This window comes from Canis aureus, chromosome 16 (genome assembly GCF_053574225.1).
Source record: "Canis aureus isolate CA01 chromosome 16, VMU_Caureus_v.1.0, whole genome shotgun sequence".
In the NCBI taxonomy this organism is placed as follows: domain Eukaryota; kingdom Metazoa; phylum Chordata; class Mammalia; order Carnivora; family Canidae; genus Canis; species Canis aureus.
In genome coordinates, this window is record NC_135626.1 from 8,549,372 (window position 1) to 8,573,994 (window position 24,623).

The window sequence follows — 24,623 nt, forward strand, 5'->3', positions numbered from 1 at the left end:
AAAAAAAAAATAAAATAAAATATTTTTGGAGAGGGTACCTGGGTGGCTTAGTCAGTTAAGTGTTCAACTCTTTTTTTTTTTTTTTTTTTTAGATTTTTATTTATTTATTTGAGGGAGAGAGAGTGTGAGGGAGAGAGCACAAGCAGGGGGAGAGGCAGGAGAAGCAGACGCCCTGCTGAGCAGGGAACCCCGGGATCACAACCTGAGCCAAAGGTAGACACTTAACCAACTGAGCCATCCAGGCGCCCCTAAGCGTCTGACTCTTGATTTTGGCTCAGGTCATGATCTCTGGGTTGTGAGATTGAGCCCCATGTCAGACTCTGTCCTGGGTGGTGAATCTGCTTGTGATTTTTCTCTCCCTTTGCTCCCCATCCCCCCACCACATGCACACGCTCTGTCTCTCAAATAAATTTTCCCCCCAAGATTTCATTTATTTGAGACAGACAGAGTACAGGTGAAAGCATGAATTGGGGCGGGGGGGGGGGAGGAGGAGCAGAGGGAGAGGGAGAAGCAAATTCCCCACTGAGCAGGAAGCCCAACAAGAGGCTCAATCCTGGGACCCTGGGATCATGACCTGAGGCAAAGGCAGACACCCAACCGATTACACCACTCAGGTGCCCCAATAAATAAGTCTTAAAAAAAAATTAAAACATTTTATGAGGCACACTGAAGTATTTAGGGGCTGAGTGTCACATCTGTAACTTACTTTCAAGTGGTCTGACAACACAATATACACATCACATCTAGAAACTCACAATAAAAAGCTGTTCTTTTGGGGGGAGTCTTTTACACCCCCTTAGTGCACTTGAACTTAGAAGAGGCCGAGGACGGTTGGCCTGGGGTTGGAAAAAGAAAACACTGTCATGGGTAATTTTTAAAGTAGGTAATATCTGAGCACACAATCAGGAAATAACAGCAGACGGCATGCTAGAACCAATGGTGTTAAGGGTGGGATTATTAGTGATTTTTTGGGTTTGCTCACACATTTCTGTCCTTGCCATGTTTTCTCCCTGAGTACTTATAATTCTGAGACTCAGAAGAAAGAAGAGAGAGAGGAGGCACACCTAAAGCTCTGCAGCCTGGCATGCTGATGGGCAGAGGGCTTAGTCAGTTAAGTGTTCAACTCTTCTTTTTTTTAGATTTTTATTTATTTGAGGGAGATAGAGTGTGAGAGAGGGAGCACAAGCAGGGGGAGAGGCAGAAGGAGAAGCAGACTCCGGGTGGGCTTGCAGCTTTCAGGGAACCTGCTCCACCTGCCCACTTCCTACCTGTCGCTGTCTCTGCTCTCCTTCCCAGGTGTGCTGCTGACCGATGAGGGGTCTCTGGGATGTCCATCTTTCATAGCTGGTGACTCCTGCAAAGAGAAGTCAGTGCTGGATTTGTGATAGGTGCCCCAAGTTGAGGGATCTGCTTCCCAGCATTCCTGCCTGAAGTGGCCTCGGAGCTCAAGTTCCTATGGAGCAATCTGAGAGGTAAACGAGGTAACTGTGAATGCGGTTAGTTACACAGCAGGTGCAAGGCCCTCTTTGGACTAGCATCTTGCCCTCGTGGACGGTGGAAGGTGCCCCTAGTTAGGACCTATGTCAGCTGCCAACCTGGATGAAGTCATCTGGAGCACCTTCTGGAAGAAAGAACGGTGACCGTTGCCGCTACTCGGCCAAGCTCAGCCAAGCTCAGCCAGGTGCTGCGCTAAGAGCTTCGTCCTTCTTCTCACCTGGCCTTTACCCAGACCCTGTCCATTCACTGGTGTCACTGTGCCCACTCATACACAGACTCAGGCTGGGAACAATGAAAGGCCCTGCCCCAGACCACACGGTTAGAAGGCTGCAGCCTGCATTCAAATCCAGGGTCGTTTGCCTCCAAAACCTGTGTCCTTAACCACTGGGCCCTGCCAGTATGCGGCAAACCCTTGCTGACTTCCTAGTTAAACCAAGTCCTCACGACTGCCATGCTCAACTGCCTCTCAGTTACGGTTCCGAGTCTAGCTGCTCGAGCGCATGAGTACAACCCCCTCTCCTCCAGTGGCCCGGCCCTAGGAATCTGGGCCCACCTTACTCAGTGACAACACAGCTATCTGGCATCCCTGGTCTGCCCCTGAGGCCGCAACAGAGACCAAGGTGGCATGAATACACAGATCATCCTCGTGGATAGTGCTCTGAGGTAAAGGTGGCACCGAGTGTGGTCATGGGTGGAGGAGGAGAGCCACGGGCTTCACTTTGTGGAGACTAAAATGGACGATGTGGGGACACAGGTCACCAGAGGGGACAGGTGAGGAGGGAACACCAGGGGAGAAATTGCTTCCACAGACAGGGTGGAATCCCACCAGAGTGAAATCTCCACATGTTCTCTAACTTGCTAACTTAAACGGGCCTTGCCTTGTGTGGACATCTAAGATCCCATGCAGATGTTGCTGGGGGGGCCATCTCACCAGGAGTGACCATTCTGTTAATGGGCTGGGCCCTGTGAGCTGATCACCAGGGAGGACTCGAGTCCTCATGGCACCTCTCTCAAGGGACTCATTCTTGAAACTTTTGAACTTGCTCATGTTTTGCTGCAGCAAAACCTGGCAAGCTGACTGCTCAGCAGAAAGGCTATATCAAGCAGGACAGGAGCTGACCAAGGGTGGCCACATCAGGTGGTTCTCTACGCTCTCTCAGGAGGGACGTATATTAACACGGCAGGAGCTTCCTGCCAGACCCACCCAGCTTCCTCAAAAACTGTTCCTGGGGTGGGGGTCAAGGAGCGTGCTGCAGGTGGAGGCGGGGGCGAAGGCTCAGGAGGCTTGGTGTTGTAGGAGAGAAGGCTCCCGCCTTCTGGGTAGGGGACAGAAGATGGACCTCAACACTAGAAGATGGGATAGAAAGAAATCCTGGAGAGCAACTGATGTGTGGCCTCTACAGATTTCCAGAAGACTCATCTGGCCAGGCCTGAAGAGTGCCACACGCAGCGAAAGCAGAGGGAGGATCTCCACCAGGAGCTACATCCTCTCCCCACCAGGCCATGCTGGTTCTCAGTGAGGCTGTGGGGCCCCAGCCTGCTAGTGACCGGGAGGCTCAGCCAGGCAGAAGCAGGACCCAACCCTTCCAGGCCAGGCCACATGCACGAGGCAGCCTTGAGGTTACTTACTCCTCCACAGTGAGCCAGCTCCCTGCTGCTCTGGCCAGAGGAATATAGATTGACGTATTCACCCTCACCAGCCTCCTCGCTGGTGCTTTCACTCTGGGGGAGACAGGATGAGAGGAAATGCACATGTGAAAGGCCCCCTCGTCAGCCGGCATTGCTCAGAGAGAGCAGCCTATGGGCAGGCCCTGACCCGGACACTCCTTTTGGGAGGAGGGAAAGAAGGCAGCAGGGGGCACTCAGTGCTCCTTGGGAGGCTTCTCCCAGGCCAGAGACCGCTACCACTTTTGCCACCTCCTGCCCCTGCGTTTTAGAGGATGCAAGTTTCCTGCTGGCTCTTCTATAAAGAGGTCGAGGGCCATTCAAACTGCCCTTGAGGAGACACACCCCTCTCTGCGCTGTCACAGAGGGGCCTGCGGTGGGAACCCAGGGTCAACGAGGGAGAGGAGAGAGGCAACACAATACAGGTCAACACGCTGCCGTGCCCACCTGCCCCCAGCTGCCCCACTGGGTCACACTCACTCTGCCCCATTGTCCCGTGTCCATCCCCACCTGTGAGGTAGCAGCCCTGTGCCTGGATGAAGTGCTCCATGGATGTAAGAGCACAGGCAGGCAGGTCCTCCATCAGCACCACACAACTACAGAGGCAACCACCTCTGACCGCTGTCAAAGTTCTCTGTCTGCATCTGTCTTCCAAAGGTGTTGGTAGCTCTCCGTAACGACACACAACCCAACAAAAAACCAGGAGCATTTTCTATCTCGTGCTTACGATGACCATCCCTAAATAGTCACTAACCCGTCTCTGGAAAATCAGATTCCTCATCTGATGGGAACTTTGTATGGAAGGCTCCATTTCTGTTCTGGAAACAGATAGGTGACTATTGCACCTTGTGACCCTCCGAGGACCTGGATCTAGCCTCGCTGCTATCAGGGGTGAAGGTGGGGGGTGGGGGGGTGGGGGGCAACTCCTGAGCAGCCATACCGCCTTCTCACGGGCAGCCTCGAGTGAACAGGGGGTGGGGGTGGGGGGCGCTGAGTTCTCACCGAAGGCGTCTGGGGCGAGTCAGTGAAAGAGGTTTCGGAAGGAAGGCAGACAGTGTTCCCGTGAAAGCTGCTCTCCTGAGAAGACGAGAGAGGCCCGTCCACGGTGCTGGGAGGCAGACTGGCTACGGTTGGCACCGTTAAGTCAGAGCTCTGAGACTGGTGGACAGTTGGGAAGTGTGGAGAGGCAGAGGAGGTAGGCGGAAGGAAAGGCTGAACGGAAGCGTGGTTGTGAGGCACGAAATCCTGGGAGTAGGACCTAAACACAGATTTATACTACAGAATCAAAGCGGAGGACAAACACAAAAACAGGAAGATGGAAAGAAGAAAACAGACAAAAGAAAAAGTCATTAGATTAACTCGGCTGAGCGGTGCAGCCTGCTCACAGTAATTCTAATGAGGACCACCGACCACCGATCAGGCCAAACCAACCCCTATGACCCTCTAGCTGAGGTTCTCTGACCCAGGCACGAGGACCGACCAGTGCCACCTTCCACACCCCAACAGTGGGATGTGGGCACCCCCAAAGAAGAGCAAGCCCCATGTGCCGTACAGGTGGTCCCACTCTCTGCTGTTAGAGAACTGAACCCACAGAACCCAAGCTGGGCCTCTGTCCCTTCAGGAACCTTGTGGCTAAATTCCATGTGTGTGGACACCTGGGTCCTATTCACTCATTTTGAATCTTTTTGGTTGTCTCTCTTAAAAATCAAACACTGGAGCCTTTCAAATACTGTAACCCACCTGAAATGTTTCTCAAAGGGAAGGGTTAGACCTTAAAATGAAATGGCTAGAAGGACTGTGCTATCAAAATGCTAAAAACTTTGATGAGTTCATGTCCCTTCTTACACAATCTTTTTTTTTTTTTGAAAAAAAAAAATGAAAGGGTCTTGCAATGCTTCTAGGGTGGTATCAACTACCCTAGAGATTTCAGAGAAATCTGAAGCCAGGCTGAGGGGGCACAGTGAACACTCGCAGCTTCTTAGTGTCACTGAGCACGGTCCAGGCCTGGGCTCTGCTGTGGGAGGGGCCACCAGGCTCAGAACCTGAGGACGTCACCACGTCCCACAAAGGGTCCAACAACCTGATGCTGTCACGGGATAATGGAATAGGGGCACGTGAAAGGGTCTGTATCCAGAGTCCTTGTTAGGGTTACTTGCGTGCTACTGATGCCAGCATCTGACAAGAGCCAAGTGCAACACAAATGTGCACACTGCTCATTCAAATGTTCTCTGCCTTTTCCACTGGATTTTCACAACCCATAGACAAGGAAAAGGAGGAAGAAATGAAATTTTAAACAGGAGATTAAAGACACTCATATCCTTAAGTGGTTTGGCAAAGCTACACCATACCCTGGACTGAGAGTGGCCACAACTCAGGGCCCCAGTGCCTTTCTCACGCAGCTGGTTTACATCAGACTCAGGACACGTGGCCATGGTGCCTACTCACTCTTACACATTCTATTTCCCCATCTAACTCCCAGAATCAGGACCAAGCCTGTACGTGGTCAAAGAATCAGTGGGAAATGCCATCCGTGCTCTGAGCGACAGATACTGAGGATTTAGCTTCCTGGTAAGAAGCTCCATGCCCATCCTTCTTTCTAAACAAGCTGGATGAGGGGACCTCCAGCTCTGAGGCTCTCATGCTGTGCCCGAGCATCCACAGTGCTACGTTTCACTGACTCCAGGAACCACCCAGGCCTGGGGGATTTACCATAGGCCTTTCTGGGGATGGCAGTGGGGTAAAGTGTTTGGCTTTTGGGACTATTTCATCCCTGGTGAACGCTCTGCCATAGTGAGCCTCTATCACTGGCTGGGAAAGGCTACAGAAGACAGTGTGGGAATGCACTGGACAGTGGACAGATAGTAGGATCCAGTCCTAGGAGGCCACCCTGAGAGAAGCCCACGTTGCCATCTCAGGAAATGGCTTCAGTCGTGAGGACAGGAGCCAGGTTCTCAGATCTGTTGTCTGCACATCTCCAAGGGCAGGCGTTGCCATGAGATCTGCTGATAGATGCCTTTCCCTTGCACGTGAATTCAGCTAGTTTAAGATCAATGTTCAATATTGCTGCTCAATGTTTGTGGCTCCCAAATTAATATGCTGAAATTCTAACCCCATAGATAATGGTATTAGAAGGTAGGGACCTCTGGGGGACTCCTAAGACCTCTCATAAATGTGATTAGTGCCATATAAACAAGGATCCAGAGAGATGCCTTGCCCTTTCACCATGTGAGAATACAAGAAGTCTGTGACCGGAAGGGGGCACCAGCTGTACCTACAGCCTCTAGAACCATGTTGTGTATAAACCACCTAGTCTGCAGAACTGTGTTAGAGCAGCTTGAACAGACGGAGACATATGCCAGTTCTTTCAGGAGTCCTGACACTCACTGACCACCCCCCACCCAGATGTAAATTCACTTAGCACAGCAGTAACTGAGCACCTGATATATCTTTATAAGCGGTTCCTGTGTGATCACAAGATGTATCAGGTCTGATAGCACCTTCTCAACAAGCTTTGATTTGACAAGTTCAGGGTGGCAGACTCCCACACACCACAGGTGCTCTTTCCAGGAGATGGTACAAGGGTGACTGCCAAGGACACACTCACCAGGTCACACAGATGGGGCTCTGGGCCATCTCTTTCTACTCTTGTGACCTTGGGTACATAACCAAAATTCCTTTGTCTTTATTTATTTAAGTCATCTCTACACCCAGCATGGGGCTCGAACTCACGACCTTGAGATCAAGAGTTGCACACTCCTCCAACTGAGCCAGCCAGGCACCCTGGTTTCTTAGTCTTTAAAACAGGGATGAAAACATGGAATAATGTATGTTAATTATACATGAATAAAAAAAGGAATAAATGAAATGGGGATGAAAACAACAGCACTTCTCTCAGAGGATCTCTGTGCAGATTTACTGAGGTGATGCTCTGGGAGTCCTGAGTGCAGTGCTGGCGGGTGACAAGACTGTCTGCTCTCCTCCCTCGCCCTCCAAAGTACCAGTCTGGGAACCGCTATAAGCAACAGAGCTGAGGTGTTTAGCGGGGTCTACTACATTTTTACTGAATGAAGACTAGAAAGGAAGCGACTCTAGTATTCTAACGAAGTGCCTCGCAGCAGTGTCTGGGTTCTAAGTGTGGAAGCCGAACAGACTAGCTTCCCCCCCAACTCTGCCGCGGCGGGAGACCGGGGTCAGGAGACAGGCTCCAGACACCCCAAGGATGGATGCCCCAAGGATGTGCAATGCAGAGGAGGGGCAGCCACCATGGAGAAAGCAAGGAGGCTTGCATCTCTAGGACAAAGCCTCCCAGTCGGGCCTGCCCTTCCCTCCCTCAGCAGCTCCAGCCAGTGAGCAGCTCTGGTATTCCAGCTATGCAGTCCTGCTGGGACAAGAGCCAAGCTTGAAAAATACCTTTGAGGGGGTGGGGAGATATAAGGCACCGCTCTCTAACCGCCACAAAGCACCCTCAGTGCCCCTCCTGCAACTCCAGAGGGGAGGGCCACACTGGGGCTCATTGTCACACCACTGTCAATAAGGCGGGTCTCTATAGATATCCCAGAGGAGTATTTCCAGGCCCTTTAAGACCACATTTGTTCATATGGGCAGGAAGCAAGGCAGGCTGGCCACTGAGCAGAAACACCACTTCATCACCGCCTGGAGTTTATTCTAGGACCTGGCTGGTGCCTGGCTTTGCTTCTAAGAGAAAGCTGCTGCTCTCTCTGTGGCAGGGATTTTTATTTATAGCCAGAGTGACTGTTTGGGCTGAGGATTTTATACCATGAGGGGAGCTGCCTGGCTGGGAGATTGCAGATTTCTGTAGAAGATCTAGCAGTGCCAGAGCAAGTCCCCGGAAAGGAAAGCAGGAAGGGCTGCCTGGCTCCCAATGTCAGCCTTGATCACACACACATCAATCATAGAGCCAGCAACGACCATCTAGCGATGGTGGTGATGCCTACTGGTCAGATGAGGAGCTAAGGGTTTGCACGAATCCTCTCATTTAATCTACATGAAGGGCTGTTACGATTCTTATCACAAAGATAAAGAAACAGGCTGGCCACACACCTTGTAACACAGCTTGGCTCCTAAGAGAGGCACAGGGGATTTCCCACTCAGTGAACATTCTGGGTGTGTGACAGGCCCCAAACATGTAATCCTATGGATCGGCAGGATACAGCCTACTACCTGGCTGGGAGATCTCCTTGGCTAAGTGTTTTGTGATGACCAGCAAGCAAAGGCAGCGAGCCAAGGCTTATATACAAGCCAGGGATGCAGAGACATCTGCCCTCACAAGAGATGCACAAACTGGTAGCCTGCTCTATTCAAAACAGACACGTGAATGAACCGCCCTGAGTCTTCCAGGTGGAGAAACGATGGCTGACGACCCTGTAGGTTGATGGGTGGCCACACACATGCTAGAACACAAAGACACTCAAAGCTGGCCAGGCATCAATTTTCAAAGACAGTTTATCTCCATTATAGTCTTGGCATGAAAAATGACTAGGGATGCGGTCTGTGCTGGCAAGAAAGCAGGGAGAGAGACCTTTAAATGCAAAATTCTGGTTCCTCACTGTAACAGACATTCCACTTAATTCCTGTAACTGTCAGGAAGAATGAGGGTGCCAGGGGAGGCAGAGAGTGTGCCAGCAGCCAAGGGCCAGAGCCACAGGCCAATGACTCCGCTGGCTCTGCAGCTGCAGTGACTGGTGCTCCGAGCTTTGAGGAACTTTCAGCCCTCCCAATTATGGGTAGAGGCAATCATTTGAGTGAATGGACTTACTGTCGTAAAGTGTCTGGGAAGCACAGAAGTTGCCAGAGATTGGTCATTACTGCATACTCTTGGCTCCAGCAAGGCTTATGACTTCAGTGTTTCTGGATGCTGCTTACCAACACAGATAAGCTATTGGACTGCTGGTTTTCAGGCTTACATTCGTCTCCATCATTTGTGAGAAAACACACCCCAGGGCAGCTGCTGCTCTAGTGTGGTTTGGGCTTCCTTCCCATACGGAGACTCACTGGGAACCACAGCTCAGCACTGGTCCTGGGCTCACACTTCCTTTAAACCAGAGACTGTGAGTGTCAACACAACACCGGGCTACGTTATTTCTCTTGGAAGGAAGTCAAGCTTTCAGCCACTGCACAACACCCTTCACCATCTCTACGGGACGGATCTCTTGGAGGGAAGCACGCCTGCTTTGGCTCTTAAGGGATGGAAAGTCACCAGGAAGGACCCTTGATAACATTCCTCTCTACTCCCTGTGGCACCCTGAGGGGAAGTCTGCTAGATGCTTGTCTCCTCTCTCCTTCCTGGTCCCAGTCAACTACTTATTTACCAAAACCTTTCTTGGAGTCTACCTTACATCTGGAAGCAACTTCCTTCTTTGGTGCCTTTGTGTTCATTTATAACAACTGTGGTTTACATAATGTCAAAAGGGTAAGTTTCCAAAGCCCAGTGGCAGATTCTGAGGTCTCTGCTACCAACACCTGCACCTTAGATCTGTCTTTGCTTCTGGCCAGGAGAGGCACTTCTGTTGGCCCTGTTGGATGAGGGATAGGACAGTATTCATTTTATCAAAGAAAGGCAATATCAGCACCACACTGGATCCAAAAAATATCCTCTTTTTGAATAAATTTCTTGTGGAATCTATTTTTAAAAACCATCTGAAAATTCTAATTAGTATTTTACAACAAATGATGTAAAAAAAAGGAAAACCCAAACAAACCAAAAATGTTCTGGTTGGGAGTTTTAGGTAGTAGGATAGGTAAAAGTGGAAATGTATAGCATTTCTTCTCATGTGACATATTTTTGCAACTTGAATAACAAGATCTTCCTTGAAAACACTAGATTTTGGCTAATGGATTCATGGCTAATAATATTCTTGCAAAAACCTCCCAAACATTTTAGCATGCTCTGTATTCTCACTAAATATTGACCTTAAAAGCATCAACTCTTATGGAAAGATTTAGTACAGATTCAAAAATGATTTGAATTCAGTTCTAGAAATCTGACTGAACTATTTTTATTGTTTGGATTTAAACAGCATGCCAGGGACTCTAATTTACACTTATTCTTAGAACTCTATTTAGAGCCTGTAGCTCTGTAATGTGTCAGAACACAAAGGACGAAAACCCTCCTCTTGATGACCACTCTAGGTACGGGCTTTTCTTTTTCACGTTGCCTTGCCAGGTCTCCGCTATTTACTGGCAATTCAGCAGTTCATAAACATCACCTGAACACTATTTTTCTTTCTTTTTTTTTTATTAAAGATTTTATTTATTTATTCATGAGAGAGAGAGAGAGAGAGAGAGATGCAGGCAGGCAGAAACACACAGAGGGTGAAGCAGGCTCCATGCAGGGAGCCCAACGTGGGACTTGATCCCGGGTCTCCAGGATCATGCTCTGGGCCAAAGAACAGGCGCTAAACTGCTGAGCCACCCGGGTTGCCCTGAACACTATTTTTCACAGTGAAGCTCTGGATGCTAACCTGAGCTCTAAGTTAAGCCTCTGAATACATGAAACGGTTCAGCCTCTCTATTCCAGTTTCCCCATCTCTAGAGTGGAATAAGCACTCCATCACAGAGCAGTGAGGAAGGGTCCTTCATAGTAGATAAGCAGCCTGAAATGTGAAGGTACAGGCCAGCGTGTGGACAGCACCCTCAGTCTACGATGTCACCATATGACCATCACAAGGACCAAGGGGGTCCTTGTGGTACCAGACCAGCTAGACTGTCATGGATAGAGTCAGAAGCATGCCTGCAGCAAGGGGCTGTAAGCTAATTCCTAGGTCTGTGGCTAATCCAAGAGCACTGACCATCCAAAATGCCATGAGCATCACCAAAAAAGCAGCAAGAAATCTTCAAAATGAGGGGCAGAAATGGCTGAGTCACAGTGGCTGCTTCCTTCTGCAAGTCTCCAAGCCCAAGGGTCCCTAAGCTCTGGTCTCAAGCCAGAGAACCAGCAGCCAGCACCTTATGGGTTAGCAGAGAAGGAAAATGAGGAAGAGGTCGGGTTTTCAGCCACAGCCTGGGACCAGTGTGTCTGATGCATGGAAGTGGATGAGTCAGCAGCATGCTGTCGTAATGGAATGTGGGCATGCTGGGAAAGATGGATGTGGTGGTGGGTGGAAGAAGAGAGCTAGATGCCTCCTCGGTCACTGCTCACTGCTTTTGGCTGAAGTAAGACCCTCCCCAGTGGTCCGGCATCACAGAGCACCTGCCACTTGCCGGCTTGGCCCTGAGCTACATACTGAGTCCACAAGCACATAATAAGCCCAGTCCTTACCCTCGGAGGGTTATGACCTTGAGAAAAAAGAACTTGAACATTACAAAGCAAAAAACAATTTCCCAGTGTGATAATAAGTATTTTTATAATGCCTCCCTCTTTACTGAACACTGGCTGTGTGCTTTATACTACATTACATGCTCTACGTGTGCCTTGCCCTTCTCCCCAGGACAATTCGAAGCTCCCATTGCTGAAGAGGAAATGGAGGCCTACTCATGTGGGGATGGCGTGCTCAGGTCCATAGAGCAAGTAAGGAAAAACACAGTGGACCTCAGGAAGGGGGGAGAGAAGACAGAGCAAGTGTGTGTGGGAGGGCCGAGAGGTCAGTGCCAGGAGAAAGTGGGGGGTATGCAGGGCACGCGCATGAGGACAGGTGGGCAGAAGCTGGCGAAGGTGCAGAAGGCTCTGCAATGCTGAGGGGACACTGGAGTCTGACCAGGGCTGAGAAAGGGACATGGTGGCAGGAAGACAGGAGAGAGGCCACAGAGGCTGTGCCGGGGGTGGGGAGTAGGGGAGCCACTGGTAATAGGGCTGGAGAAGACCAGCTCAGGGCACATGCTAGGATGTGTGGCAGGGCTCAGTGAGTTGGTATGCGTGCCACATGTAAAGGGGCTGTGTATGTGGTAGCGGGGAGGGAAGAGGATACCTCATATCTTGCTTGGGCAACTCAGTGGAAACATTCATGGAAATAACAAGGACATGGGGTGTCCGGGGGGCTGGTCAGTTAAGAGTCCAACTCTTGATTTTGGTTCAGGTCATGATCTCAGGGTCATGGGCTCAAGCCCCATGTTGGGCTCTGCACTGGGCAAGGAGTCTGTTTGAGATTCTCTCTCTCCCTCTCCCTTTCCCCTGACTTGCACACATGTTCTCTATCAAGTAAATAAATGAATCTTTTAAAAAAAGAAATAATAAGAATTGGAGCAGAGGGGTTTGGCTGGTACCCGTTAGGCATGTGGGATCTAATTCCTAATCCCAGGGAGCCGAGTCTAAGGAGATGCCTGCACTCACAACTGCAGACTATACTCTGTGGTAAGGCCCCCAAGAAAGGGGTTGAGCACGAAGGTCTACACGTAGACCCAGGGACACGTAGAGAATCACCATCTGCCCAGAACGGGACAGCTGTGGCTCTATGGACCCACCCCCTGCCCTTTGTCACTGAAGTTTTCAAGATGATACATACTTGACTTTCTTACCCTAAAGATTTTTTTTTTAAGATTTTTAATTTATTTATTAGAGAGAGAGAGAGAGAGAGAGAGAGAGAGAGGCAGAGACACAGGCAGAGGGAGAAGCAGGCTCCATGCAGGGAGCCTGATGCGGGACTCGATCCTGGGACTCCAGGATCGTGCCCTGGGTGGAAGGCGGCACAAAACCGCTAAGCCACCGGGGCTGTCCTAAAGATTTTTTTCTAAACAAAGGACAGTTATTATGGATATTTCTCAAGTTCTTCTCAAAGAAGTTTTACTTATTCAGAATCACTCTGGAAACTAAGATGGTAAAGAAGTATTTCAACAGATTCCTAGCATCTGAATAGACCTCTCAGTGACCTTGCAGTCAGCAAAGAAGGTAGGCACCAGAAGGCGCGGAGGAAAGGGATTTCTCCGACATCAACATTTCAATTCCTGAAGGGCACTCGCCACCCTAATGGTTACTGAGAGATTCTCAATACTTTGGTCAAGGGTAATGTTGAGTGTAGACCCCATCCAACTTTTAAGATTCTTTTTAGAGTCACAAGACCAGTGTTCAAAACCAGAACCAGGACAAGCCAGAGAAGGGCCAGGGAAAGGAGAGATAGCACAGGGGAACTCAGTGCAGAGTGGAGACTTAGAGCTGGACTCAGAGCTGGAGTGGAGGTGGAAGGCGTGCAGCCATGTGGTGGGGCAGCAGTAAGAACACGGTAGGTAGCCCTGGGCTACCAGTGACCAAGAGAGAGTCTGAGGACAGAAGCGGAGGACCCTAGTGTCACATCAGAGAGCCATCTGTAGGAAGGCACATCACTGAAACACCTTCTGGCACCTCCACGGGCCAGGCACATTGCCAAGGCCCAGTGGAATCAGAACAGGAAGTGGGGCCTGGCCTGCCTGGACCTCGGGGAGGCTGTGCGTGGTTCTCTGCATCTCTCCCACCTCTCACTCAATCCTCATGTCCCTAAACACCTTCTTCTACCAAACTAGGAGTAATGTCCCCAGAGACCCCACATCAGGTCTGGATGCCTGTCTGCACAGATGTTCCAGTTTCCTAGGTATGCAGCACGAGCTGGGCAGGACAGGAAGTCTGTGGACTGTGAGCCAGCACTTCTGTGGGATGAGAGAGCTGAGCAGATGCAGTGGAAGGTGCTGCGAGAGTGGGCATCCCCTGGCTTGACCTCTAGGGACCATGATCAGGAGGGAGCAGCTGGGGAAGCAGCCCATTTCAGTTAAGGTGTACTAACCCTGAGGACACACGGAAGGCCGGCTACAGGCACCACTCTTCAGCCAGCTCCCCCATAACCTTAACACTTGAGGTCACCTTCCTAAACGCACATTAGGCTTTCTGGTCCCCATCCTCCAGGTAGGTCCTTTTGTGTGGAACACCTTGGACTTGTTCTCCCTGCCCTTTATCCCTCATCTCCCTGAAATCCTAATTGTCCTTCAGGCCACAGCTCAAATGCCACCTTCCCCATGATGCTCTGCCTGATTTTGCCCTGGCTCCACAGCCCAGGGGTTTCCACTGATGGCCCGTGACTCTCCAGGCCTTACTCATACCCTGCCTCAGTGTGAGCCTCTTGGATGCTCGTTGTAGTCTGCCTACCAAAGTGCTTCTTGAAGATGAGGGGGCCATGAGTTGCTCCAGATCCTTCCTGCTGCTTGACCTGCACAAAGAGAACCCCTGTGCAGGGGGTTAAACTCATTAAACATTAAACTCAACCTGGAACATAGGAAGAGTGAACAAGGTGCTCTTTGGGTGCCTACTTCATTTATTTATTTGACAAAGAGAGAGCACGAGTAGGCAGAGCAGCAGGCAGAGGGAGAGGGGAAGTAGGTTCCCCGCTCAGCAGAGCCTGACGTGGGGGGGCTCCATCCTAGGACCCTGAGATCATGACCTGAGCTGAAGGCAGAGGATTAACCCATTGAGCCACCAGGTACCCCTGAGCCCCTACTTCAATTAAGCTTTGTCAATGCAGCTTTCCCATTCTAATTCAAGAGGTTTTCTTTCCTTTCTTTTTCTTTGAGAGAGTCTGAGAGGGAGAGAAAGAGAGCACGCGTGTGGAAGTGCACCCATGAGTGGAGGGCGGGGGAAAGGGAGGGAGAATCTTAAGCAGGTTCCATGCCCAGCACAGAGCCCGACCTGAGCTCAAGCTCATGATCCTGAGGATCATGACCTAAGATAAAATTGAGAGTAGGCTGATGCTTCACCAACTGAGCCACCCAGATATCCCAAGAGGTTTTTAATGGTTAGAATTCTCCCCGGCAGAAGTAACAGGTTGTTGACAGAGTCAGGGGTCTTCAGATTTGACAACTGCTGTATTCCTAAGGGGCACCTTTCAGGATTCCATGTTGGAAGGATGACAAAGGCCCAGGAATGAGGAGATTCAGGAATAAAGGGCCGCTCTGAGAGAAATCCAAAGCCCTCCATCTGGGGTTCACCTCAGAATGTAAGCAGAGAACACATGAAGAATATGTTGGCATTGCACTAAACCACTTCTCTGGAGTTTCAGCGTATCAGATGTCAAATGTTCCAAACATTCAAGCCATTACCAACAGCTCTGGAGGCTCGGGGACTTTCCTTTTAAAATATAAAGCACCTTTAGATGCTCACTCCCTTGGGCTGCACTGTGGAATTGGTATGGAGAAAGCGGTCTTTCCAAAGCATGGTGTCTTGAGACTCGCCTGTCCCCCAAGGGATGAAAATCATGACACGTTCATGCGCAAACTTAAATGAAATGCCCTCAAAACTTTCATCAACTCTGTAGCAAACAGTTCAGCTCACGGACAGCCCTCCAACCTCAAACTGTTTAAAAGGGACATTGTAGACACTTTCTTAGGATAACTCACACTTACTTTCTGTTCATAGAGGGGGAAAAAACAGTCAAGAGCGAGATTGTATAAAGGCCAAGTTTTGCACGATTTGTGAAAGGAGCTTGCCAGAAGTGCCTGCTGAGGAAACAGAGGGTGTCTGTGTGCCAGGGGCTGGGGGTGGGGAGGGAGGGGTATTTAGCCTTTCTATAGCAAACACAGGATTCCTGAGGGCTCTAAAAAGTTAGGCTCTAGCCCCCAAAGGAACAACACATCCCTCACAGCAGGCAGGACCATCTTAGCCTGGGCTCTGGATGGATGGTTCCCAAAGATGGAAACCAGACAAGACCACACTGGGAACCTGAGCTTGGCTAGGTCTCTAAGAGTCATTAGGTCAACCAGTCACCAGGTTGTAGAGGGTAAAGGAAGTCCAGGTAGGTGAAGCCATTTGTCCGAGCTGTCATGTGCAGAACAAGGACAGAGCCGAGACTAGAACCCAGAACTCTAAGAGCAAGAGCTATAATAATCAGCTTTCCTTTATGATTTTACTTAATCTCCACAATCACAAAGTAGGAGATAAGTATAATCTCAAAGGAAAGAAACGGAGGCCAGGAGGGATAAGTAAATTACCCAAAGGCAAAACTGATTTTAAGTAGAACCCAAAGACGGCCCCATCCAAGCTCTTGTCCTGCTGCTCAGTCCCAGCAGATTAAAGGAAGAATGGTAGCTGTTTAGGATCCCTGACAGATGCAGATTCCAACGAAAGGCAACAGAGCAGCACTGTGCCTCCCAAATGGTTACTGTCCTATAAGTTTCAGAAGTAAACTTTACAGAAAAGGCTGCACCCATTTCCCTCCCATAGCCATGTCCCTCGGCAAGGTGATTGAGCAGCAGCCCTGTCCCCCCAAGAGGTGGAGTCTAGCTCCCTACTCCAGGAATCCCAGACAGGCCCTATGACTCAATGGAGAGAATGTTAGGAAGGCACAGTGTGTCAGTTCTGAGCCTAGGCCTGAAGATACCTCGCATCCTCCCATCAGTTCCCCTGGCATCTCGCCAGCTGCCACAGGAGCAAGCCCAGGCTAGCTTCATGGAGGCTGGAGGGTCATGAAGATCACGGCCAAATCGGCCTGCTGTCCCCACTGAGGTTCCAGAGATGTTAGTGAGGCCAGTCAAAATCAGACGGGCAGTCACCCTACCAACCTGTGTCCTAAGCAGTGACAAACGGGTACTGTTGTTCTTAGTCGCTGAGTTTTGGAGTGGTTTGCTACACAGGAAAGGTTAACCAACACATCCCTCAGACTTAGAGTCTGTCATGCCCTGCTAAAGTGCTCTCCCTGGCCCTGGTGCCCATAGGAGGAATACTTCTTTCTAAATACAAAACACTTATAGGGCTGACCCAGAGCTCAACGGGAGATCAGAATAAAAAGGCCAAGACATTTCTGCCAGTTTATGCCTGAGTGGTAATGCTATGAGTGTGGCTGCTAATGTTTCCCCATCCCTACCCCCAACCTGCCCCATCCAAAACTTCACACAGTCCTTGGGCCACAGAGAACCAACCACACATGCCCTTTCCCGTTGGGTACAGGGTCTGTGAGGACAGAGCCAGGGCTGGGTGGCAGGACAGGTGACAGGAAGCACAGTGATAAATGAAAGATGGCACTCATGTTTCCAAGCAAAGAACAGTAGGGAGTGACTCACCGAGGGCACAGGCAAGTTGCCATGCCGGCTGAGAAAGGAGTTAGAGACGGACACACTGATGCCCTGAGTGGCACTGCCGTCCTCGGGGGTGAAGGCCACTTTAGTTTGCTGGACACAGTAGGAGACAGAGGAGAAGGAAGAAGCAGCATAGGAGGCCTGCTGGACAGAAGGGATGAGAGAGAAGACAGGGAAGGAGGGAAAAAAGCAGAGAACAGTCAGATAGGTACACATGAGGCTCCGCAGGCTGCTACCTAACTCTGCTGGGACATTCTGGAGAGGGATGACTTCTTGGCTCAACTCAGGAATCAAAGATGCCTGCCAAGGTGTACCTGGACAAGAGCGTGCCCTGCTTCATCTCCTTGTGGTGGATTTAAAAAGCTAACTTTCACACAAGTTGTGTCCAATGGTGGTAAGGTGAAGAGGCCAAACAGGCTCAGAACCCCGAGGGCCTGGCTCCCAGTCTGGCTCTTCCATTGACTTAGGGCCTCAAGTTCTTCCTTGGTGGGGAGTGGACCGTGCAGTTATTCATGCTTCCGCAGAGGACGCTCCTGGAGCCAGACCTCCTGGCTTTGACCCTGAGCCTCACCATCTGGGACCTATTTGGCTTTGGGTATTATTTAAAGGTCTCTGTGGCTCAGGGTCTTCATTTGTAAAATGGGGACAGTGTGTGTGTAAAGCACTTGGAACTGTCCCTCCCACACTATACAGGGGCTAACAGGCACAATTACTACTACTATTTTGCCAGGTGGAGGCACAGGGCACGTCACAGCAGTGCCTGGGCTTCAGTCAGCTGGGTGTGGTCCCTCATCTTCTACTTTCAGTGGTGGGTGGGCTCCAATTAAGTCTCTCTGCCTTTCTCAGCCTCAGTTCACTTAACATGGGGGTGAGAGGCTGCGGGGAGGATCATGTGAAACCAAACCAAAGCCCCAGTGCTTCCACAGGGAGGCGTTCGGCAGGATGTCTGCTCTACTCCTAGGCCCCTCACTCCTGCCCTGCCAGCATGGGGACTGCCCAGTGGCTCTCCTGCACAGGCTCCAAGGCCAAGAGTGCTCCCTAGGGATCTGTGTGAAGCCTATGGGCTCCATGGAGCAGAGGAGATGCCCCAGGATGACCGATGAAGACCTGTGGGCACTGGCAGGAGGGTCTGAGAGTGTTGCAGATCTCAACAAAATCCAGTTTAGCTGTTAGACCAAACATTTTAAGTTAGGGCACCCTGGGGCAGGCATTTCTATTTCCATGGTAAAGATCCCTTTTTGAAACACTTTCTGAGCCATTTAGACCCACACTGGGGCATATTCAGGTGTTTATGTGGCGGGCAGGGTGGCTGAAGAACTGAGGCCCTGAGTGCAAGTCATGAGACATGGCTAATTAGTGGCAGGCCTGGAACCCACAACTGCCAACTCCAGGCCCTGCTTAGTCAGTCCCTGAGCTCACCACATGCAGGAAGGTTCAGGGACCCTGGCGGCGGACTGGGGGCTCAAGGAGTAACCCAGAGTGCTGGCTGTCCAGTTGGCAGGTGCTTCCCAGAAAAGGCAGGGCAGCACCTTTGCATCCGCTCACGAAGGATGGAAGATGGGTGGTCCTCTCTGTGGGGAAAACATTACCAGGCTGGCCAGCCGAGGAGCAAAATAGCACATGCAGCTCTGAATAGGTCAAGGATCCCTTTCTGAGGTGTACTCTTCCTGGGAAGCAGGGCCAGATGAGATGTTTGGATCCTACCACCTGACCGAAGTCTGCCCGGCTGGCAAACTGGGAGCAGTAGGATCAGAGTTGAGGTGTGCAGCAGGCCCACCTGATCTGAACCCCTACCTGGTCCTAGAATCTCATACATGGCCCATGCAGGACAGCCTGCCCTGACTTGGGCTTCATTACCTACAGGGAATCCTCACACAGGAGTGTTTTTAAAGGAGGTAGGGCACCATGTAGGGAATACAGAATGGTTCTGTTTGAGGCCATCGTGCTTCAATAGAGCTTGTTTCCACGGGGCCATCCCTGGCCAGGGTGGGGTGTAAGTCACTCTATGTAGTTGGGCCATTATGTAAATCAAGTCCACAGATGGCCGTACACAGACCATGCCCTGTGCCTTGATTGAGTCCCTCCTTTCTGGGAGGTCTATACTGGAGCCAAAGAAGAGAGGAAAAATACAAGAGACTGTCAGCAGAGAAAGCAAACATTCTGAGTACAAGCCAGGCCCAGCTGCATGGGGCCCTGCTCTGGAAGAGAAAGGCGCCACCACCCCCAGGGTGGGGAGATGGGGAAGCTTGTCAGGAGGAAATGAAAGCGCCCGCGTGGGAAGCGGTGTGGTCCACGGCTGCCTGGGGCTGGCGGAAGCGGAGGGTCACGGCGGCAGTGGGGCAGGGCAGAGGGTGGCTTACCAGCTGCCGCTGCTTGGGAGGCAGGGCGGGGGGCGGTGCCAGCTCCTGCGGGGCTTCGGTGCTGAATGAGTCGTTGAAGCCGTACACCTCCATGAGGAGCTTGTTCTTCTGCTGGTAGATGTGCTCGTTCTGTGGCGTCTGGTAGAACATGGACGGCTGTGGCTCCGAGTAGTCCTCCAGCAGCTGCATGTAGGCCAGCACTGCAACACAGAGAGGGGGTGGGGGTGGGGTGGCCCCAGCGTTACTGGGGAGGGTGACTGTGGGGGACATGGCCACCCTCCATGAGCAGGCCCCTCCCTGCTCCCCAGGCGCGGCCAGGCCCACAGAGGTCCCCATAGACACCACTGCAGGACTACAACATTGCCCACAGGCCCAAACCTCTGCACACACAGCAAGAGCGAGCCCTGCATAAACTCTGGCTCTGGCGGATGGTGACACACCCGTGCAGGCTGGGTGACTAACATACAGTATTCTGGCAGAGAGGTGACAGTGGGGGAGGCCGGGACATGTGGGAACTCCCTGTACTTTCCGCTCAATGTTGCTGTGAACCTAAAACCATTCTAAGAAATAGTCTTTAACCGCTTTAAAAATAGTCTGTTTTTTAAAAAGCATACGCCCCCTGCTGCTGAAAAGCCTTGGGGGTTTCCTGGCACCCCTGGTCGCGGCAGAGGCTCCGCACCACTGCCTGTTTCTCTGATCCCAGGCGCCTCGCTTGTGGTCTTCCTCCCCTGCCTGGAACGGTCAGGGGTGTGTACACATGCTCTTCCCCTGCTCCCCTCATCCGACCAGGCTTGCTGAGCAGGCTCTGCCCACCCTTGTGGTTCAGCCTCCCCAGAGGCTCCTCACCAGCCATCTGACCAGCAGCCCTTCCTTATCCCTCCACGGTGTCCTCTCAGCCCCTCCTACAATGAGCCACCTGTGGGATTGTCCCACGTGTATGATTTTATGAAACCCTTGGCACAGGTGCTGGGATTACACAGGGGCCAGCAAGCAAGTCCTCTGCCTACGTGAGGCTCACCACCTCCAGGAGTCAGGAAACAGTGAAGTGAGCTAGTTGGGGGTGTTTCTCCAGAATACGGATAAGCTACAAGAGACCTCCTACACCACGGCTAAGGCCGGGCCAGGGCCCACCAGGTGAGCAGAACACGGCAACGGAAGACTGGAAGGAGTGAGGCGATAGCCTGGGAGGTCATGAGAGGCTGAGGGAACAGGGCAAGGAGGTGGGCTTGCTGCCAGGCCATCGGGAACCCATGAAGGGCTCCCCTCCGGGCCTGCCTGGAGCTGCTTTGTCTCGAGAAGACAACTCTGGGGCCACTGTGGTTGTTTAGGTGACAGATCGTGCTGTGGGTGGAGGTGATGAGGATGATTTGATTCAGGATCTATTTTCAAACCAGATGCCACAGGATTTACTGCTGATCACTGGAGAGCTGAAGCTCCTGGGGGCAGGGGCCATGCCCAGTACCTGACATGCAGCAGGTGTCCATAGATATTTGTAGAGAGAATGAGTGAATGAAACACACATCATCTGTTCCTATTGAGTGAATTGCTAAACCAGGTGACAGCCCTGGGTGGGTCTCGAAGAGCACCCACTGGGTGAACAAGAAGTAACAGCTACTAAATTCCACTTCTTCCTTCCAGCTGAGAGGCTCTAGAACATCCTCAGGGGAGAGACAGACAGCGAGGAAAGGCGTGCTTGAATTCAAACATGTGCACCCTGTCCTCCCTACACATCCTTTCAGAAACCCCAGCCCTTGCCACCTGCCATCTGATGCTTCGCTGCCTCCTCACAGTCGAACTGCCTGGAGCTGTGTGGCTGCCCAGGGGCAGGCTCCCTGCCTGAGCCATGCAGCATCACAGCCGGAAACCCCAGCAGCAGATGTCAGCGGGGGCCTCCCCTACCTGGGGAGGCATGACTTCTCAGGGACCCATCCTTGCAGGCGCCCTTTCCTGAGGCAGGTGTGGAGCCCTCAGCGTGCACCTTACTCCTGACTTTTGGGGTTACTGACTGGAGCCCCAACTCCAGAGCCACGCCCTTCTGTAGACTGCACAGGTTTGGGGAGAGCAGCAACTTGCTGATGGTGTCTGGCCCTTGGGCACCCTTGTGAGGCTGGGCGGCTGGGTGTGAGTAGGCCTTCTCCAGACCCCATTTCTGTGTGGGACTAGAACCTGCACTCAACACTTCGCACAGCAAAATCTAGGTCGAGGCTGGCCTGAAATGCAGTACCACCTTTCTCGTTCTCTTGGTGCTGGAGGAAGCTCCCAAGAGCTAGGGAATTCCCTGTGCATGCCAACATGCCCATGTTTGAAGGGTAAATGCTGTTATGCCTCCCTGACTGGTGAGTTAGGAACGAGGGCTGATCAGTTTACTTACAGAGCTACACACGCATCACGGGGGAGCTAGTGACAACGGGAGCTGGGAAGAAAGAAGGTCCCAGGTTTGGAAGCAAAGGAACTTAGGTGTGTGTGTGGCAGTCATGGATGGCAGAGGTCAAAGGCATCATCCAAGATTGGGTGCTATCCTCCTGGGTCATGTTGCAAGTGCTATGAGCACCTGTTGGATATTAATAAAAAGTAGCCACGACAATTTTGCAGGGCTTTGTTCTGTATTTTCACATAGCTTCAAAGTTGGGGGATTAACTAGAGACCCTCAACTGTGGTCAAGCTAGAGAGGAAATGCCTTTCTCCAGGGATGGCTTTCTGGTGCCCTTCACTGAAGGAAGAGGTTCAAAGTCATCTTCTTTATTTAAAAGAATTAATAAGAATGTCTTTGCTCCCCAAGCACTGAGCACTGAGCAGAGCTTGGCCCTAAAAGGCAGGTAGGTAAAGGCAGTCCTGCTCATGAGGGCACTGCTGCCAGAAGGGAAGTGTAGCTCACCATGATGTTCTTCTTCCATGCTGCACCCTCAACACCATGAGATTCTAGAGAAGATGCAAGCCTCTGAAGGGGATCCCAAATGCCTACCAGTGCTCCCTAAAAAAGACTGAATGCAAGCTTCTGCCTGCTGAAACGGGAAGCTTCAATAAGAACGGACCTTCCAGATGTGGAAGTCCTTGCAGAGACCTGCTAACTGAGCACAGACACAGCAGTGAGGTTCACAACCTTTGAGAAATAAGGAAGACTGGGTCTGTTTCAAAGGCAGCTGGCACAGGAGTTCAAAGAAGTGAGCAGCCTGCATCACTGGGAATGCTCGGCAGGCTGGCGCTCCAGCAGGCATCCAGGACTGTGCACAGTGATTAGGAACCTTGCTGGGCACAAGGTCCACCCTCAGCAAGAGGGGCTGAGGGCCCTCAGGATGTCAGTACGACCCAAAGAAGGACACTTTATGCTATCAGGACCGTGGATGTATGAGCTTTGTCCAGCATTAGCCAATTATAAGGAATTATGATTATCTCCCTCCTTTCTCTCAGTGCAACTCTGCAAGTTTTCCACCAGGGCAGAGACTAGAACTCCCAAAGGGTCCCCTTGGGGAGTGAAAAGTGGACTGGAGATGAGGCCCAGGCCTCAAGTTTGGGGGTCCTTTCACGGGGGACAGAAAAAGACTCCCTACTGCCTGGGGGTCACTACTGAAACCCATACAGGTTCCACAAAGGAGGGCCAGATCCCTTCCTCCTTAGTGTGGGAGGCAGTGCACTGTGCTGGGAAAACACAGGACTGCTCTGAAGCCCAGATCTGCCACCCACTTGCCAGCTGATCCTGGCAAGGCTTATTCCTTTACACTCCAGTTTCTTCATCTATAAACCGTGCTAATATCACTGCCTGGGGCCAGGGTATAAAGACTAAATATGGTGGTGTGTGAAGCTTTCACCCAGGGCGCACCACATCTTAAGCTATTAGTAATTTTTCAAGGTTTTCAGACAAAAGTGCTCCAGACACCGATGGAAGAGATAAAGTCTAAAAATAGATGTCTAAATTAATAGAAAATATTTTCAGCCACCGGAGACTTGAGGCTGTTGGAAAGGGAACAGTGGATGGCTCCCCTCCTCCTCTCTACAGCTCTGCATGAGGGCCATGGCCTGTGCCTACTCTAGAACCTGAGGTGAGGCCCCTAGTCCACAGCCCAGTAACACCACACATCTGCTGCAGTTTGCATGGATGCAATTCTACCCTGCGTTCTGGGTTCAGGGAATTTCAAGGAAAGGAGAGGAAAGGGTGTGAGCCCAGAGTGGCACGCTGCTCAAGTCCAGGTAAGGCGGGTGGAAGGGAAAGGCCAACAGCTCTCTAGACACTTGCACATGTCTGTGCAGAGGCACAGAGGGAAATGCCCTGGCACTGCTGCAGGCCATCCCTCTAGTAGTGCCCTGGTTTCTCACGAGCGAAGGACAGGGGGGAATGACCTCAGCCTTGTGGACTTACAGAGCCACCTCTCCCTCCCGCTGGGGGACAAGGCCCACCCAGCTGCCCCTGGGGCTACCCCTTGCTGCCTTTAACCACTCTCCCTGTCTTTGAGGGTGGGCCCCAATCTAGCTGGAGCCAACTGGATGGTCTCATTTGGGAATATGGAATGGAGAGTCGATTCTAGTCGACAGAAGTGTTCTGCCGGACGCTTCAACTGTGGCCAGGGAGCCCTGGGGCTGTATGGCCCAGATGACTACACACACATCCAAATGGTGATGGCCAGTATGTCCAAGAAAGACGGAACAGAATTGTGCTAGTGGAGCCGGGGACAGGGCAGAGCAGGAAGAGACTGGCAACGGGGAGCAGTTTAGCAGAAAAACAATCTCCTGTAGGACTCTACTTAGGAATTTGATGGCCAATTTACAGTTGGAAAATATTCCAACTACAAAAATCTAAAATTTCAGTCTCCCTTCCCCGGCCCTAATAACATCATATATTAAAAATATCTGGCCTAAAAAAATATATATATATATATATATCTGGCCTAAGAAATATCCTCAGCAGCTCCAACCAGGCCTCCTCAGATTCTAAGTCATTAGTGACATTTCATGTCTGCAATGGGGATGGGGGGGCGGGGGCAGGGAACTCTCTAAAGAGAGTTCTAACCCCACACGCTGTCAGGGATATTCAGAAAACCCCTCTGTGGGCGCAGTAAGTTCTAATTAAATTCAAACGTCCATCCTGCTTTACCCGGATGTTACTGTTATGCTGTCCTGAAGCTG

At 51.3% G+C, this 24,623-nt stretch overlaps 1 protein-coding gene and 1 long non-coding RNA gene across 20 annotated transcripts in view; one reads left to right on the forward strand and one right to left on the reverse strand.

The window, feature by feature from the left end:
• RAPGEF1 (Rap guanine nucleotide exchange factor 1) overlaps nucleotides 1-24,623 on the reverse strand; it is a 137,393-nt gene that overhangs the window by 18,246 nt on the left and 94,524 nt on the right. For 9 of the 19 annotated variants that reach the window (XM_077851142.1, XM_077851148.1, XM_077851144.1 and 6 more), the window contains 5 exons: nucleotides 19,506-19,705; nucleotides 17,131-17,289; nucleotides 4,165-4,437; nucleotides 3,127-3,219; nucleotides 1,269-1,354 (listed from right to left, as the gene is read on the reverse strand). In XM_077851142.1, coding sequence (XP_077707268.1) covers nucleotides 1,269-1,354; nucleotides 3,127-3,219; nucleotides 4,165-4,437; nucleotides 17,131-17,289; nucleotides 19,506-19,705 — 811 coding nt within the window. The remainder of the gene's footprint in view (nucleotides 1-1,268; nucleotides 1,355-3,126; nucleotides 3,220-4,164; nucleotides 4,438-17,130; nucleotides 17,290-19,505; nucleotides 19,706-24,623) is intronic. The other 10 variants (XM_077851156.1, XM_077851153.1, XM_077851154.1 and 7 more) reach the window with 5 other exon arrangements.
• On the forward strand, nucleotides 504-10,398 carry LOC144285702 (uncharacterized). The gene is made up of 3 exons (XR_013353930.1): nucleotides 504-1,472; nucleotides 5,642-5,730; nucleotides 6,858-10,398. It is a non-coding gene; the product is annotated as an uncharacterized LOC144285702 (long non-coding RNA).